Source organism: Miscanthus floridulus, chromosome 3, assembly GCF_019320115.1.
Source record: "Miscanthus floridulus cultivar M001 chromosome 3, ASM1932011v1, whole genome shotgun sequence".
NCBI lineage: Eukaryota > Viridiplantae > Streptophyta > Magnoliopsida > Poales > Poaceae > Miscanthus > Miscanthus floridulus.
The window spans coordinates 135,950,242-135,966,438 of record NC_089582.1 but is presented as its reverse complement, the minus strand read 5'-3'; the positions used below and the strand labels follow the sequence as shown (position 1 = coordinate 135,966,438).

Genomic DNA, 16,197 nt, shown 5'->3' with positions numbered 1-16,197 from the left:
CTTGAGCATTTATTTGAGTCCACGAAACTAAATCACACATGATTCGCTTATTGCCTCAAGTACGTTTTTAAATTAAAACCCGAGAAAACTTGATTCGAAAATTTTTCCTAGGCCTAAATTGCGGTGCTAAACAAGATCGTAACACCGAGGGTGTTATAGCCGAGTACTCCTGGGGCGGTGCTGAACACTCTAGGTGGGGTGCCGAGCACTCCTGGGGCGGTGCCGAGCACTCCGGGTGGGGTGCCAAGCACTCTAGGAGTGGTGCCAAGCGGTCCTATAGTGGTGCCGACCACTCTAGGATGAGTGTTGAATGCTCCCGTAGCGGAGCTGAGAGGTCTTGCAGTGGTGCTAACCACTCCAAGATAGGTGCTGAGCACTCCTACAGTGGTGCTGACCACTCTAGGAGTGGTGACGAGCGATCTAGGAGTAGTGCTAAGGACTGGAGTTGGGGTGCCGAGCACTCTAGGTGCTGTGCCGACCACTCTGGTAGAACAGGGGACTCCATCGACACCGATCAAGTTTGACTCACCTCCAAGCGACATCACTAAGTTCATGGATGCCTTCCACGATGGTGAGGAGGTGCAGTTCCACAAGCGGGACGACATCGTCGGTGGCACAGGGCCCTCAGGCCTAGTGGGTCGGCTGCTCAATGACCCAGAGCTACTTCTCATCAGTGCAGAGGAACCACCCATGTTCGCGCTGGCCGAGCATGCTGCAAATTGGCAACGAGTGATGCTAGAGGAGATGAAGGCGATCAAGGAAAACAAGACTTGAGAGCTCATTGATCCACCTCTAGGATGTTGTCTGATCGGCCTGAAGTGGGTGTACAAGGTCAAGCGGGACAAGCACGGCACCATTGTCAAGCAGAAGGCGTGCCTCATCGCCCAAGGCTTTGTCCAGCGTGAGGGCATCAATTTCAAGGAAGTCTTTACGCCAGTAGCACACATGGAGTCTATTTGATTACTGCTGGCTTTGGTAGCAATGAAGGATTGGTGTGTCCATCACCTAGACGTAAAATCAGCCTTACTTAATGGTGAGCTGGCGGAGACAGTCTTCATCAGTCAACCTCTAGGTTTCGCCATTAATGGAGCGGAGCACAGGGTGCTCTGACTGTGCAAGGTGCTCAATAGGCTACGATAGGCCCCATGAGCGTGGAACACCAAGCTTCATGCCACGCTGGGTGAGCTTAGGTTCACATGGTGTGCAACTGAGCACACGCTCTACATGTAGTGATGGGGGAAGGAGGAGCTCATCGTCGACATGTATGTGGATGACTTGATCATCACCGACGCATGTGTGGAGGACATCGACAGCTTCAAGCATGAGATGGTGGCTCATTTTTTGAATAAGCAATTTTTTCACGCTCTCCTACTACCTCGACATTGAGGTGAGACAAGGGAAGGAGGCGCTCACGCTCGGTCAGAGCGGATATGCCTCAAAGCTGTTGGAGTAGAGCGGTATGGCTGAGTGCAAGCTGTGTGTGACTTTGATGGAGGAGTGGCTAAAGCTAACAAAGGCTAGTAACACAGCGAAGGTAGATGCAACACTCTACCGGAGCATAATCGGTGGTCTGCACTACCTAGTCCGCACGAGGCCGGACATTGCATTCGCCGTGGGCTACATCAGCCGCTTCATGGAGGATCCCCGAGAGGATCACTGGGCTACGGTGAAGCAGCTGCTGTGCTACATCAAGGGGATGGTGGATCAGGGGATTGTCTTCCCCAAGACCAGCAAAAGTGGGATGTAGCTCACTATGTTCAGCGATATAGACATGGCGGGGGACATCGACGGACGACGGAGCACCTCTGGCGTGCTCGTCTTCCTTGGGTCGGCTCCAATCTCATGGCTGTCGCTAAAATAGAAGGTGGTGGCGCTGTTCATGTGTGAGGTAGAGTATGTGGTGGCAGCCATAACGGTGTGACAAGATGTGTGGCTGCGCTGGCCGCTGGGCGAGCTGACCAGTGTGAAAGCTCACCCACCAGCACTGATGGTGGACAACCAGCCCGCCATCTCCCTCGTGAAGAATCCGGTTCTCCATGACTGAAGCAAGCACAATGATATCAAGTTCTACTTCCTCTAGGACTATGTTGATGGAGGGCAGATCATCATCGAGTTCGTCGAAACTGGTCGGCAACTCGTGGACGGTCCTCACCAGGACACTTGGTCGTCTTCGGTTCACGGAGCTAAAGAAGATGATTGGCAAGGAGGGGATTCTAGGGTTAGCAGTAGGATTAGGGGAAGAATTGTTAAGTAATCTACTGCTCCCCTATGTGAACGCATGATAGAGGCAGGCGCTGAAAGGCTCCCGTGTCGCACTATAGCCATAGCAGGGGTAGGCGCCAAAGTCAGCCCTGCTATCATATCTAGTCATTGTAGCAGTATGACAACCTAACATGTGTGTGTACTAGGATTAGATGGGTAGAGTTATAAATATAGCTTCCCTCTGCAACTCAGTAAAGAGAGCGAGTTCAGTTTTGCCATCTCCCATGTAGAGCTCCGACCAATGCTGGTCCTTGTGCTGTATGTGCGCGCGTGCTCTGTTCTCCCTTCCTTCTTCTATCTCTAACCATAGTGTATGGTCGGCAACATCAGTGAGTGGTCGGCACACCCACGCTGGAGATCCAGGGGCCAACAATGAGGACTAGGCCCCCACCAGGATGGGACTTTGTGAAGTGATTGTCGGGAGGAAAATTCTTGGGATCCTTGTAGCGCGTCAAGAGTAGAACCTGTCAAGCCTAGCTGGCTGAAATGGGTTGGGTCATGTGGTTTAGTGGTTGGTCGTGTTTCTGTTTCTCTGATACTCCCTCCTCTATTACAATAAGCAATCTACATATATATTTTTTTTTATTTTTAACACTTTTTGTAAACTAATTTTAAATCTAACACTATTTGTTTTTTCCCTAAAAAACTAACACTTTTGGCCACGCCTATTGCCATGGCATGGTGAAACGCCTGTGCCGTGCCATGCATGATGGCACAGTGGGAGGATGACGTGGCGAAGACCGAGGGCGTTGAGCAGTGATGTGGCAGGGTCCGCCACACCACCGACCTTGGCGCGGTAGTGACGTGCCCTGACCGGTGGCATGGTAGAGCTGGCTAAAAGCCCCGCGGCCCAGTCTCGCCTGCCTGCCGCGTCCACGCCCCTACCCACCGCGCCTGCCCGCCGCTTGAAGAAGAATATTTTTTACTTTTATTAAGTTGTTACCAAAATATTTTGAATAATAGAGATGAAATTAGAGAAGCCTATTTCAAAAAATGTAGGCGTGAGAGATTTGGTAAGTCTAATCTAGTCTAATGAATTTAGTTTGACAAGTTTTAGTAGCAATTAAAATTATAGCTTGTCAAATTTTTAACATGTTAAATTTTGGAAGCGCACCATCGTACCCTCTCTGTCTCCCATTCTTTCCATCTCTCCCTAAAGAGGAACGGCCGAAAGGGCAAAAGGTCATCTTCCTCTTCGCAAAAATCACTGTAAGGTCTCCTTGTCCTTTGGTGTATCCTAGGGGTGACTGCTAGCAATTTCTTCTCTAGGTAGTGTTTGGTTTGGATGGGACAAGGTCGATGCTGCTCGAACGAGCGCGGACACGTGAGGAAGAAGAAGAGCGCAGTGAAGAACCAGACTGGTGCTGGTGCCGCGTCCACCCGCCTGCCCTTCACGCCACGCCCTCCCGCCACTCCCAAGTGTTGTCAGCGCTCGGCCCTCCGTTGCCACCTCCCTCCCTCCCTTCCCTTCCATTCCCTGGCCGTCTCCCTCCCTCCTCGGCTAGCTGTCGGTGCTATAAACAACTATAGGTGCTGTCGCGATGCATTGAAACGAATATGAAGAAAATAAATGGAGTCCATGCGCAAGTTGACCAGTTGCCACATAACAGTTTCATTGGTTCATGAGTCTACAAGTTTTGGACGATAATATTTGTTCGACATAAGTTCGACATAACTAACTAAGTCCCAGGAGTGTAATGATCCCTTGGACGCCTCTGTCTCTTCGGATTTGTAGGCAACACATTGGGAGTGTAGCCAACGTCGGTGTGGTCGAGTTCCTGGTGCGTATGGCTCGTACCCTACAAGTATATGATATGCACGATTACTTATAATCTTTATTATCATTATTTCATGGAACCTACGTATTTAAAGAGACTACCTTTGTTACTACCTATGAAGCTCCTTGGGTACCAAGCGGGACACCACCTAGCTGAGACATGCCGCTCTCGTCCTACAGCCAATCGTCCCACTGGTGGTGCTATCTATGGAAGCTCGGGGGGTCATCGTCATCGTCATCGTAGTCCTCGTCATCCTTGTTTGTATGGTCCTTCCTAGCGCTATGATGTGGTGGTGTACGCACTGTAGAAGTGGCATGTATCACCGGCTGAGAAGAGCTGGCTGGTGTCCTTAAAGAGCCAAAAGATGTGCCACCCGACCGTGTTGGGGCTATCAGTTCCACCCAAGGAGTGTCCATGTAGCTTAGCTTCTAAGCTAGCTTCCTGTAGCTCCGCTTCACCTTCTGCATAAATAGACGTTAAAGTTAGTGCATTTCCCAAACACATATACACTAAAGAAACATTTTTGGAATAGAAAAGTTTATGTTTACCTCCACAAAAGCCTCAAGAACGCCTGGCCCCTGCCCTCTAGACTCATGAAGCCAAAATATTGCTTCGTTGGACAGCCTTGATAATTGTGTCGATTGGGTATAGAAATGCGGTTGGACAGTTTTAGTACACATACTTAATACCAAATAGATAACAAATTGTACCATTCAAGTATCTTACCATGTATCTTTGAAGCGAGGCTCTCTGTAGCTGTGTGTCATCCCTAACGGCAACGTCATACACATCTTCGATCACATCTTCCTCGTCGTCCTCGTTAATCGCCTCCTTAGTGTATGGGGGCTTGATATGTGTCCTTGTAGACCTATGAAGCCACTGTAGGTACTTGATAAAGGTGTGTTGGTCGTGTGGGGGACCCACATCGATTGGCTGTTGGTCCCTGTTCTGCCACAACTGGATGTACGTGTTGTGTGTCACGTGCCAATCCTTGGTCTTGTACCTCTTCCTACGGTCATACCTACAACAAAACGATTCTTAGTTGTACCATACACACCTCTGAATTATAGCTTTGTTATTAATCGATAACGCACCCATGCAATTCTTGGTTAGTGGAGTAAAGCGGTGGTGGGTAGCCTATCATTCTTCCAAACTGCCTGCAAACCCTGATGGGCAAGTGAATCTCGACCACGTGGAAGAAAATAAGAGGGACATTGCAGCGATACTTGTCTGACTCATCCCTAGTGACAGGACTCAGATAGTACTTGAGCTCTAGAGCATCCCAAGGACACCAATGCATCTAAACATTTCATAATTGAGTTAGGTTGTGATATAGTGTACATCGAACAAGACAAATGTATGATAGTAAAGAGAGCGGTAACCTGGTGCTGTGTCAAGACATCGAGGCCGTCCATGTACTCCCTATACTTGCGCCTCGCATTCCCTCTAACTAACTCTGCTTGTGTCTAGATATACAGAGCTGTAGGGAGTGTATCCTACCCGTTTCATTGTTGTATTGAACATGGTAATGAATTAGCCATTAATATTTTCATCATATGTAACTGCCTCGAAGAATATAGTGAACTAAAGTACTTACCAATAAACCAGTAGCAAGGAGCCTCCCAACGGGCCATCATTCCCAACACCAAACCTAGAGTTGGTAGGAGCAACCTTCAAGGTTCGCATACCCTGAGGTGCGATGTTAGGCAATGCATAGCTATCGATACATCCATGCTAGGACTGTGCTGCCCTAGCTATACGCCGCTATGTTCTCCCATGGCTGGCCAAGTATGTCAAGAAAGATCCAACTGATGGTGTTGCTTGAGGCGTCTGGGAAGAGGAAAGCACCAAGGAAGTGCTAGAGCCACACTCTAGCGAATCTATCGATCTGAACCTCATCAGCCTAGCGAATCTAGTGAATCAAAGCACTCTGTGATCCATGATGATGAAACACCAGAACTTTTCCTGAAATTCACCAAAGAAAATGAGACCTGATGGCTATAGGAAAGCAATGCAAGTATTAAATAGGCTTGAATTGCTCACTTATTTTTCTTAGAAACCTCATCGTCCGGTGGAAGAAAGCCAGTGAACTGAGCCACCAGCTCTCTCCAGTGATCGTTGTCAATTACACCTGTCACTAGAAGTCCCCCCAACCAAAGGCCAAAGATAGCCTTCACATCCTACATGGTCAAGGTCATCTCGCCGCAAGGTTGGTGGAACATGTGGGTCTTAGGCCTCCACCTGTTATAAGAATAAAACGACTATTAGTTGCCTCAAATTTATTATAAGAATGTTTACATACAATGCAGGCACTCGCTCCTATCTACAGTTGCAGTAAGTAGTGCTGGGTCAAGGGGCGGAAGACCATAGTTGACAACATGGACAAACTCAAGGAAGCCAGCATGCCATATGTACGGCACGTAACGCTCGTCCCACTGGTGCACCCTGGTGTGCGTGCGGGGCCTCAAAGGAGACAAGACCACCTCTACATCGGTGTCACTCAAGATGTATGCTCAGTGCAGCTCGTCGTACTCCACCTCAAGAAGGGGGTACAATGGGTGCTGCGTGGGAGAGGCCATCCTGTTGTAAATTGATAAACAAAGGGTTAGAGTATTCAAATTAACAATATTCAAATTAACATTATGTAGCATTGAAAAATTTGAACTACTTGTTATGTAATAGGAACACAATATGAAAGCACATGTATATATTCAAAGTAACATTAACAGACATATTAAACAACTTCACTAGGAAAATAAGCAACTTCTATGTATTCAAACGGACACAAACATCATTGAAGCTAGGAGGTTCATCAAACCATTCCAAATCGCCGTATCATGCACTACTAAGTATCGACACTTGACAACTAGTATCTATACTGACAACCTTTACTACTATAAACTAACTAAATAATAAATACCTAATCAATCCCAAAACCCAAAGGCCTAACTAATAGTAACCTAAACCCTAACTACCTAACCAAATTTAACTATACTACAACACACAACCTAAACCCTAAATAAACAAATTCACTAACCTAACTATACTAAATCACTAACCCTAACTATCCTATATCACTAATCTTAACTAAAATAACATTCATAATAACAATAAATCGAGAGAGGGAGCTACCTTGATATGAGCCGAAGGAGAGGAGGCAGCGCTGGAAGGCGAGGCAGCGGCGGCGGCTAGCGTAGGCGAGGACGCGCTGGGCTGGCAGGTGGCGGCGCTGGCAGGGGCTAGGCAGGCAGGGGCGCAGGCAAGGGCTAGGCAAGCAGGGGCGTAGGCGAGGCGAGGCGAGGCGGCGTTGGGTGGGCGGGTGCGTAGGCGGCGACAACGTTCGAGGACGAGGGCGGGCGCAGTGGGGCGTTGCACAGGCTTTTTATTGGGCCTTGCCGCACCACCAGCGATGGCGCGTCATAGCCGCGCCAAGATGGGTGGCGCGGCAGACCCTGCCACGACGATGCCACATCATCTTCCTATCGCGCCACCATGCATGGCGCGGCATAGGCGTTTCACCATGTTATGGCAATAGGCGCAGCCAAAAGTGTTTGTTTTGGAAAAAATTATATTAAATTTAAAATTAGTTTACAAAAAGTGTTAAAAAAATCTCTGCAGACACCGCACACCGGCCCTCCCCACCCCTTAGTGCAACTGTGCAAGCACCGCCGCAGCCGCTGCCCGCGGGGTACCCAGCGCTGTGGACAGCATCCATGCGTGGGCGCATGCCGCCTGCACAAAGCTATCATGTTGTAGCTCTCTCCATGGGTGGTCACGCCCGCTGTGTCTTTTTCAGCAGATTGACATTGTTGTCCCCTCCACGGTGCTGCAGCTGCATACGAACCTACCACAACAGCTATGGTGATAAATATACAAGACTTCCTTGGATGGCCAGCCCGCCAAGCTAAGCCGCAGACGCATAGTCGTACACTGCCATAGTGCCAACTCTAATAAAAGGTGCGTGCTTGAAGTTTATTCCTTTTTGTTTGTTCAAAGCTCATCGGTTTCGTTGTTCCAGTGGTAGCACTAGAACCTACACAAAGGGACTGGGCGAACCTTGGGGACGGGCCGACCGACCTGATTGTTGAGCTTACCCTCGCCAGTGACATAGCCGACTATGGCTGCTTCCACGCTGTGTCCTAACCGTGGCGGTAGTGCTCGCTAGACCCACGCGTCGGCGGCCTAGACGTGCGCTTTCTACCCCACCGGTGGATCATGCTTGACAAAGCACTTGTAGGGCCCTACCACCATCGCTTCCTCAACATGTCTACTGGCGAGTGCATTCGGATGAGCCTCCTCCTGGAGCTATCGGTGGGGGAGCATAGGTTTCTCGCGGTCACCCCCGAGTGCCTCCTGCTGCTCTTCCATGAACCCACAATGATTGCTCGACTGATTAACCCGCTCACACGCCAGCTCATCGATCTTCCCCCTCTGACCGCATTCGTGCAAGGTGGAGACGACTGTGATGAGCTAGAAGAGCAAGGTCCTTTTGTGCAAGCCGTTGGCCTCACTGAGGACTCAGTCTCCTTCCCCTATCCCATGAAGCTTGCTTTCGCTAAGCCTGGTGACGACAGTTGGACTGTGGTAAATGATGGATACATAGATTCAGCTTTGCCTTATGCGGGGTGTTTCTACTGCGCCACCTACAGAGGTGTCATGTGTTAGTTGATCTCCGCCAATAGGCCCAATAGCTTATTGGGCCCTTGGATCTGCGCCCTGATCGGGGGCGCCCAACCCTAATATGGTTGGTGGCCCCCTGTCGCACAGCACTATAAAGAGAGGTGGGGATCAGGGCTCTAACTATGAGGTTGACCTGAGCCGCCGTAACCACCTACAGAGAAACACTAATCCGATCTAAAGAAGGGTGCTGCCAGCGACGGAAAGCCACCACCAACCTCATCGTCGCCTCTGCATCGCCACTGGACCTCACCACCACTACGCTGGACTCCACTGCGCCGAGCTGCCACGACACCAGCGTCCAAGCCGCTGCGGCGCCATGGACCGAATGATGACCTAGGGTGAGGTACATCAATAGTTTCTCCATCTAAGTAAGATGCTTACCCCTGATCTATGTTTTAGAGGCACTGTGTTTCCTAACAATGGTACCAGAGCAGGGTTAACAGTGTCTAGATCTAGTATGGGGTAGAGAATTGAAAAGAAATCAAAGAAACAATCAGAGGGTTCGATCCAGTTCGGATTGAAACCCTAAACCTAACCAGGTAAAAGAAAATGAAAAGAGACCGGGGAGGTGGCGGGCGTCACTCAACTACTGGTCACCACTGCCACTGCACGGGGAAAGGTGCTGCACCGCCATCTTCGTCGGTGCGCAGCAAGAACAGATCAGAGGGTTCAACCGAACCCAAACCGAAAGAAAAACGAATTGGGTTAATCCTAACCCTAACGAAACCCTAACCCTAACCCTAATCCCCAATCGGCAAAGAATTAAGTAGAACACAGCAAGATCTATAGACAGAGAAGGGGAAAGGGCATGGGAGGTGGCTCATCAGAGCTAGACCGATGGCCGCCGGTAGCTAACCCTAATTGGGTGAAGCATAGAGAAGAGAAAGGGTGTTGGTTTTGGAAAGGATCTCAAAGCTGAACCCTAACCCACGAATCAGTCTCGGGGAAGAACAACAGTGAACCAAACCCTAATCCCCAAATTAGACAAATCCGAGAAGAAAAGAAAGGAAAATCAAAGAAACAAGAAGAACAAAGTGAATCCCTAACTCTAACCCAAAACCCTAACCCTAGATCCCCAATCGGTTGAATCCAAGAAGAACAAACCAGACCCAAATCAAAAGGGAAAGAAGGGGAAGGGGAGGCCTACCTCGATTGCTACTGACACCGACATAGTGTGGCTCACCGGCGCGCAGGGAGAAGAAAGCTGAGCCGGGGGCACTGCTCGCCGGGCTCTGGCCAAGGGGGCGCCGCAGCCAGACCGCTCGACGGCGGCGTGCTCACCCACTAGGGAGCACACTCGCCGGTGAGGGGGCCAGCAACGGCGCCGAGGCTCTGCTCGCCCTCTGTCGTCTGCTCGCTCGGACTCGCCTCGTTGCGGCTAAGAGAGTGAGAGAGAGAAGGAGGAGGCATAAATGAGCGTTTAGGGTTCGAGAGAGACCGGCATCCGCGATTTTGTTCAGGTAAGACGGTCGGGCGACCGTCGAATGCGATCCGACGGCGGAGCACGACTGGGCCAGTTTCGACCCAGGCGGAGCGCGCGGCCACATCGCTTTGCTGGCCCAAGCCCACGTTGCGGCCTGGGTGGCAGCGCGCGCGAAAACAGAAACAGGCCGGGCTAGATTTCGCTATTTCAGCTAGTTTGGGCCAAATGAACAGTGTTCATATAAGTTTAAGTTTTATTTTTTCAGAAGTAATTTCCGATGAATTTTGTCTAGTATAATATCTCTGTTAAAATTTGAACCAATGAGAGAATTTTTCAGAGAATATTTGAGAAAAGTTTAATGCTTCTGAAAAATAGATAATGAATTTATTCATGTTTCCGCTGCTAAAGAAATTATTTATTCTCCAGTTATTTTGAGCCAACGTGATATTTAATTGAAGAAAAATAGATTTTGACATGATTATGATGTTGTTATTTTCTTACCAACGTTGTTAATAACAATATCGTAATTCAAATGATTTTATGCATTAATTCTATTTCTGCCCAACGATGATGTAGAATTAGTGTATAAGAACAGTTGTATGTTTTAATTTTGATCAACATTGGAATCAAGGCATGCAATTGTTGTTATTATTTATGTTCTCACTCTATATGAATTGTGTTGCCAGGCGGATACAACTTGATGGGTTGTATCAAAGAGATCCTCACTCTCAAAGGTGACGACTATATGGAGTGAAATAAAAAGATTGACCTGGCCTTCATCTTGGCTGAGGTGGACTAGGTAGTCACCTCAATGTGTCCCACTGAGCCTGTGGCACCAGTGAGGGAGACAAATGAGGCTGATGCCGCTTGGGCAACTAAAGAGAGGAATTTTGTATCCTAAAAGATGTCCTATGACCTTGAGCATAGGAAGTGGGTCACTACCAACAAGAAATATTTGGCTGTTATAAAGAACACGATTAAGCCTGCAATTGTGGGCTCAATCCTAGATTGTGACACGGTCATCAAGTACCTTGATAGAATAAAGAGTCAGTTCACTAGCTCTTCAAAGATATATGCTACCCATCTGATAAAGCAGCTGGCGACAGAGAGTTACTCTGAAAATGGTGGCATAAGAGAGCTTATGATGCGTCGTCGAAATTATGGCACTGTCGTTTAGGCCATATTGCAAGGGGAAGAGTAGAAAGACTAGTTAAGAATAATATTCTTCCTCCATTAGAGCTCTCAGATTTAGAACAACGCAGAGAATACATAAAAGGAAAGTATGTAAAAAAAATTAAAAAAGATGACAAACGAAGCACAGGAATTTTACAGATTACTCACACAGACATCTATGGTCCGTTTCCTGTAAAGAGTATGGATGGTTATGATTCGTTCATAACATTCATAGATGATTACTCCCATTATGGCTATATTTATCCAATCAAAGAAAGAACAGAAGCATTGGATAAATTTAAGATATTTAAGGCTGAAGTTGAAAACCAATACAATTTAAAGATTAAGATAGTCAGGTCCGACCGTGGGAGGAGTACTACGGTCGGCATACCCCATATAGCCAAGTTCCTAGACCTTTTGCAAGGTTCTTATAGGAGAATAGCATAGTAGCCCAGTATTCTACACTAGGCAAACTTCAGCAGAATGGAGTAGCTGAAAGACACAATCGTGCCATGATAGATATGGTGCGTAGTATGATAAGTTACTCCACCTTACCGTTGAGCCTGTGGATGGAGACGTTAAAAACTGTCATTCATATTCTCAATAGAGTACCAAGTAAGTCGATGCCCAAAACACCGTATGAGTTGTGGACAGGAAGAGAACCCTCACTAAACCACTTACATGTGTGGGGGAGTCCTGCTGAGGCTAAAGTATTTAACCCAAATATTGAGAGGCTAGATCCCAAAACAGTAAGTTACCATTTCATTGGCTACCCAGAAAAGTCAAAAGGTTTTCGTTTCTACTGTCTAAACAGACATACAAAGTTTGTGGAAACGAGACACGCTGTCTTCCTAGAGGATGAAATGATGAGGGGGAGCATGGTAGCTCGAGAAATTGACCTTGAAGAGAAGCGGGTGTATGTGCCCATTCCGATGATTCATGAGTCATTTTTCTCACTACCTGCTATCGCTGCACCGACAGTGCAAGATACTGTGGTACCAGCACCTGTTGTTATTCCACCTGTGGCAACAATGAATGATGATAAGGAACCTGTTCTTCAGGATCCTGTAGAATCTATTGCCACACATGAGGGGAGCAACAAGAAGATGTGCCAAATGTGGAAGCCCCTAGAAGGTCTCAAAGAGTTAAAAAATCAGCTATTCTTGCTGACTATGAAGTATACAACACTAAGGAATTTCAAATGAAGGATAATCCTACCTCATTTGAAGAAGCCATGAGAAGTGATCATTCATCAAAGTGGCTTGAGGCCATGGAAGATGAAATGAAATCTATGAATGCCAATAAAGTTTGGGACTTAAAAATAATTCCTAAAGGAGCCAAAATAGTAGGCTGTAAATGGATCTACAAAACAAAACTTGACTCTCAACGGAATATAGAGAGATATAAAGTGTGACTTATGACAAAAGGTTTTACGCAAAGAGAAGGCATTGATTATAATGAGATCTTTTCTCCAGTCTCATGTAAGGATTCTTTCAGAATCATAATGGTATTAGTGCCACATTACGATTTAGAATTACATCGGATGGATGTAAATACGACATTTCTCAATGGGGACTTGAAAGAAAATGTTTACATGGCACAACCAAAAGATTTTGTCATGAAAGGAAAAGAACAAATGGGATGCCGCCTAAAGAAATCCATTTATGGATTAAAACAAGCTTCAAGACAGTGGTACTTGAAGTTTTGATCAGACAATAAGGAATTTGGGGTTTAAAGAGAATGTAGAGGATAATTATGTCTATGCAAAGTTTAAGAATAAGAAGTTTATCTTTCTTGTCCTATATGTGGATGATATCTTACTTGCTAGTAGTGATGTCAGTCTACTACTGGAGACAAAGAAGTATTTGTCCTCAAAATTTGATATGAAAGATCTTGGTAAAGCTTCGTTCATTCTAGGGATCGAGATTCTCCAAGATAGAAGTAAAGGGGTATTAGAACTAACACAAAAGGCATACATAGAAAAGATCTTAAAGAAATTTAGTATGCACAAATGTAGTCCCTCACCTGCTCCAATAGTCAAGGGTGACAGATATGGGGATTTTCAATGCCTAGAAACCAGTATGAGATCGATCAAATGAAAATGGTTCCATGTGCTTCAGCTGTCGAAAGCTTGCAATATACTCAAGTATGTGCGCGCCCTGACTTGGCATTTGTTACCGGGTAACTTGATAGATTCCAGAGCAATCCTGAAACAGAACACTGGAAATTAGTAAAGAAAGTCTTGCGTTATTTACAAGGAACGAAAAGCCTCATGATGACGTATAGAAGATCTGATTCACTCCATATAGTGGGATATTCAGATTCTGATTATGCGGAAGATGATAGAAAATCCACGTCTGGATATGTATTCACTCTGGCAGGGGGAGCTATTTTATAAAAAGCTCATAGCAAACCATCACTACATTGTCCACAATGTATGCCGAGTTTGCAGCGTGTTATGAGGCAACGGGGCAGGTGAACTGATAAAGAAGTTCATACCTGGTTTGAAGGTGGTTGACGTCATCTATAGACCACTTAAGTTATACTGCGATAATAATCCGACAGTACAGTATGCTCACAACAATGGCCCTGTTCGGCTTACCCTATATTCAGCTTGTTCGACTTCTTTTTTCAGCCAAAACAGTGTTTTTCTCTCACAACAATTCAGCCGAAACAGTGTTTTCAGCCAGTTTCAGCCAAGTTTCAGACCAGCGAACGGGAAGTCAAGTGGTGCTGCCAAACACATTGACATAAAGTATTATGTTGTGAAAGATAAAGTCTGGGATCATGTCATAAGTCTTAAGCATATAAGTACCGAAAAGATGCTCGCGAATCCGCTTACAAAAGGCTTACCACCCAACGTGTTCAGAGAACATGTAGCTAGCATGGGTTTAAGGGAAAGCCTATAACTCCTGGACAAAAGAAAGTCCAAAGTTAAGTATCTATTTCAGAACAGAGTGGTGTGTTGTAGCTGTTAAATCTATCGGCAATTGACCGTGACGATGAACATGCTCTATGCGCTAATCTGTAATGGAATAAACAAAAGTAAATGGTATGAGATTGAAAGATTGTAGTGAGATCAAGGGGGAGAATGTTAGTTGATCTCGACTAATAGGCCCGACGGCGGCCTATTGAGCCATTGGATCTACGCCCTGATCGGGGGCGCCCAGTCCTAATATGGTTGGTGGGCCACTGTCGCACAACACTATAAAAAGAGGTGGGGATCAGGGCTCTAACTACGAGGTTGACATGAGCTGCCGTAACCACCTACAGAGAAACACTAATCCGATCTAAAGAAGGGTGCTGCAAGCGACGGGAAGCCGCCACCAACCTCACCGTTGTCTCTGCATCGCCACTGGACCTCGTCACCACTACGTTTGACTCCACTGCGCCGAGCTGCTACGACACCGGTGTCCAAGTCGCCGCGGCGCCATGGACCGAATGATGACTGAGCGAGGTACATCAATAGTTTTCCCATCTAAGCAAGATGCTTATTCTTAATCTACGTTTCAGAGGCACTGTGTTTACTAACATCATGGTGCTGAACACCACTTCTTCAGATCAGCAGCAGCTACCACGGCTGATCATGGTTGCTGACCTGAAGAAGTCATTTATTTATTTTTCCCAAATGATGGACAGCCTTCACCTGGTGGACAATGGTGGAGAACTGATGCTGGTGCACCGAACTACTGGCGAGGGCAACTTCAGGGAGTATAATGTTTATAGATTGGATTTGGAAGCTGGGATCTTGATCCGAGTCAAGCGCCTCAACGGACGTGCCGTGTTCATGGGCATGCTGCGCACCATTTCAGTATCAGTAGAGGCCTTTCCCTATGTCACTGCTGATACCATCTATTTGGGGTATGAATGTGATATCAACAATGAGGAGTACAATATTGCAGATGGAAGCAGATACAGTCGGACTCGGATCTATGATAGATCGGTATCCCCAGGTACCATTGTCGAAAGTCTGATCTGCTACTGCATCCAGGACCAGGACATTGGCAATCAACTTGTCTGAGCTCGAGAAAATGTTGGGCACTTGTCACTACTTTGGTGTAGCTGTATTCCTAATTGTGATGCTTCATTCAAGGCCGACTCAAAGACACAGGCAGTTGGAGTTTCATCATACGTGACCATGAGGGTGATGTAGTACTCACAGGTCGGGGACGTATCAATCATCTGCTAAGTGCCTTCCATGCGGAGGTTATAGCAGGCCTGCAAGGAATCCAAGCAGCGCTGTCTATGGGGATTAGCAGATTAATTCTTGAAACTGATGCACTGATGCTCCAGCAAGAGTTGTCATCGGAGGTACCCTGTGCAAGACCCTAAGGAGGGCTGCTGAATGAACTTAGAGCTCTAGTAGATTCAATCTTTTCCTCTTTTGTTTGCTTGTTTAAAAGAAGAGAGTGTAATAGAGCTGCACACGCCTTGGCAGATTTGGGTTATGAGTGTGTGGAAGGGGAAGAGCTGATCACTAGCTCCATCCCGAACGTTGTAAATGTTATTGTCACTGCCGATCGTTTGGCAGTTGAGTAATGGAATTTTCCAGTGTAAAAAAAACGCTCATAAGCATGCTTATTTATATTTGTTAAGCATATGTGCCTCAAATATATATATCAACGCTCATTGGCATGCTTATTTATAGCCCTGTTCGACTAATGATTTCTGCGTCTAATGACTAAAACTGATTCATTGTGAGAGAAAAACATTGTTCCATCGCTGATAAGCCATACTGTTACCACATTTAGCATTAGTACTTGCATTAGCTAAAAAAAAGGTCTACTTGCCCGAGTCCAACTGGGTTGCCCACCCGCCCATTGTCGCATCGCATGGACTGTTTGTGTTTGTATGCATAAATACAATGCACTAGTTCGAGAC

General features: G+C 46.7%; 1 protein-coding gene and 1 long non-coding RNA gene across 2 annotated transcripts; one reads left to right on the top strand and one right to left on the bottom strand.

Annotated features, from left to right (window-relative positions):
- Positions 1-4,303: 4,303 nt before the first annotated feature.
- Positions 4,304-4,890, bottom strand: LOC136547079 (uncharacterized). The gene is made up of 3 exons (XR_010781475.1): positions 4,767-4,890; positions 4,589-4,664; positions 4,304-4,501 (listed from the first exon to the last, which is right to left on the bottom strand). It is a non-coding gene; the product is annotated as an uncharacterized lncRNA (long non-coding RNA).
- Positions 4,891-6,224: 1,334 nt separating this feature from the next.
- Positions 6,225-15,337, top strand: LOC136544499 (uncharacterized). The gene is given in 3 exon segments (XM_066536642.1): positions 6,225-6,249; positions 8,059-8,691; positions 14,832-15,337. Coding segments are annotated over 3 exon segments (1,164 nt in total).
- The last annotated feature ends 860 nt before the right edge of the window (positions 15,338-16,197 follow it).